Source organism: Armigeres subalbatus, unplaced genomic scaffold (genome assembly GCF_024139115.2).
Source record: "Armigeres subalbatus isolate Guangzhou_Male unplaced genomic scaffold, GZ_Asu_2 Contig911, whole genome shotgun sequence".
NCBI classification, from domain to species: Eukaryota; Metazoa; Arthropoda; class Insecta; order Diptera; family Culicidae; genus Armigeres; species Armigeres subalbatus.
This window is the reverse complement of record NW_026943714.1, coordinates 51,625-54,004: the sequence shown is the minus strand read 5'-3', so window position 1 is coordinate 54,004 and position 2,380 is coordinate 51,625. Positions and strand designations below refer to the sequence as shown.

At 42.7% G+C, this 2,380-nt stretch overlaps 1 protein-coding gene across 1 annotated transcript; it reads left to right on the top strand.

Annotated features, from left to right (window-relative positions):
• Positions 1-6: 6 nt before the first annotated feature.
• LOC134204802 (protein MIX23-like) lies at positions 7-1,069 on the top strand (the record flags this gene model as incomplete). Its single annotated transcript, XM_062679601.1, has 2 exons — positions 7-201; positions 679-1,069. Coding segments are annotated over 2 exons (303 nt in total), but the record flags the coding sequence as incomplete, so codon positions are not given.
• Between the last annotated feature and the right edge of the window lie 1,311 nt (positions 1,070-2,380).

The window sequence follows — 2,380 nt, the reverse complement described above, 5'->3', positions numbered from 1 at the left end:
TCATTCAAAGGGCAGTTTAATCCGGAATCCAAGTGTCGCGAACTGCACAAACAGTTGGAAGTCGGCCATGGAAATCGACAGGAAGCTATCAAGAAATGTATCCTCGTATGTGCCGATTCCGTCAAGCAGTTGAAGGAAAAGCGAGAAGACAATAGGGATGATGTTGCATTGAACAAGCAGTTTAAGACTGAGCAGCGAAAGGTAATCTTGACTAAATGATCATAATTTAAAGCATACAGAGAGGTCTATTTATACATCCGTCTTCACGGTTTATAACTCAATCGCATTCCTACAGAAATACTTGATAAATTGTGGTTGAAATGTGGTCAAACAAGAAAAGCCATATATAGAAATATGGAACATTTTCCCAGTAGAGCTTTTTAGCTGAAGCGTTACCTTTGATTAGATGTGTCTGCCGTCTGGGTACTATGTTTGTCTCGAAAATAACAAAATAGCTTTAATCCTCTTGATTGAAATTTGTGTAGCAACCGTGTTGCTTGATTGATACCATCCAGATATTGCTGAGCTAAGGATAATATATTTATTTTATGTTTTAATTCAGCACATAGACAGAGATAGACAGTATAGATCGTCTCTAGCTCGTTTAAAAATGCTTACACTTGAAAGCGAAAACTAGTATTAAAATTTAGTAATTATACTTCATGATATTTATTTCAGTTGCGATTATTGCAAGCCGAACTCAGTGTCGAAGATATCATTCGGGAGCGTACTCAGAAGACCTTCAGGGAGCGTTGTCGACTTTTCGTGAACGTTGACTCGCTGTAGTAGAGGTTTGATGAACAAAATCACTGGAAGAAACTCAATCATCAATTCAGAATTAAATATCAAACGGAGAGTGCAACAGGAACGCATTTATCTAAACCAGGACGCCTAAAAAGGCAGAAGTTTCGCTGTAAGAATAGCGGTCAGTGATGCATTGCAATAACACAAAGTCTGTTTTAGTTTTTGTTAAGAAGAAGGTCACAGCTTTTGATGGAAAATCGTACATAAGTAAATTTTAATTCATTTGTTATAGTGTCTAGAAAGCATATATATACCAATAGAAGAACTTATTAAATGGAGTGAAAATAAATTTTCTGCTGTTCCATTGCAGTAATAAAATACAAAACCATGTTGAAAAAATCCATTGAATACGATTTTTTAACTTTATTTCTTAAAACGGACCACGGTTGATCAAATATCATTTTTTATTTATTCAGCTAAGGCCAGAATGGCTTCTACAGCACATAAAAGTTGTCTCATTCATTTTGAACCAAAGATGAAATAAATAAATTCCATTGTCCATTCCATTCATGTCCATTCAACTCGATCTGTCGCCTGTCGCCAATCACGCAATCTACGAAGGGTTGCAATTCGTCTTCCACTTGATCAATTCACACTCCTCGCTACGCATCTTGCCTTTTTGCCTTTCTCGTATACTAAGTATACGGTAAAGGCTATATGATCGCTCCAAAATCAAACTTTTTATAGAAGGCCCGGAGACCCATAGTGTTATATATCGATCGACTGAGTTCGACGAATTGAGGTGATGTCTGTGTGTATGTGTTTTTTTTCTTCCTAAGCAATGGAGGGGGATTCTGCTCAACAGACATCCTGGGTTGTCCAGGAAGTACGGGGTTAGGGGCCACCTCCAACAGCAAACGAGGTAGGCAGGACTGCATCCCCGACCCGCTAAACCGTTTCCATTGCCGCCAAGCCCATCGTCCCTTCGGTACAACCAGAAAGTAATGATTCAAAGGGGGGCCAGTGCATAACGCACCCTCGAGGTTAGCTGCGTGTCCTTGCAGCAACGAACATCGTGACTCGCTTTTTTAGAAGAACACCATGGTATCGTGCCAGCGCATTGCCGGCTTTCCAGGTGGCCTTACCACGCCCTATGTCCTCGGAAGGTGAGAAGCAGTGGCGTAGCCACGGGGGTGGTTTTGGACATAAAACCCCCCCCCAGAGACAAATTTTTTAGAAGAAATTTTTTTTTCGAACCTTCTCGAATTAAAAAAAATGTTCAGAAAACCCCCCCTAGACCAATTTTCTGGCTACGCCACTGGTGAGAAGGGTCGACTTCGCGCCTGCTTCCCTCTGCACGACTGGTATCAAGAATGATGATGCCGCGTGCACCCCAAATTGACCTCTCTGCGATAGGGCCTATTCGCCAGCACACAGGGGGACTTGCCGACGCGGTGCCTACGCCTGTTTCAGCCTTGACGAGGACCCCTATCCGTCCTCGGAACCCGCCCGGTTGACCGACGCCGCGAAAGCGACGATACCATGTTGTTCTTCACGCGGCCACTTGTTCGATAAAAGGATCGAGTTCGACCACAGGGCACCGGTATGACGCATGAAGGCGACTCCGAACCCTTCG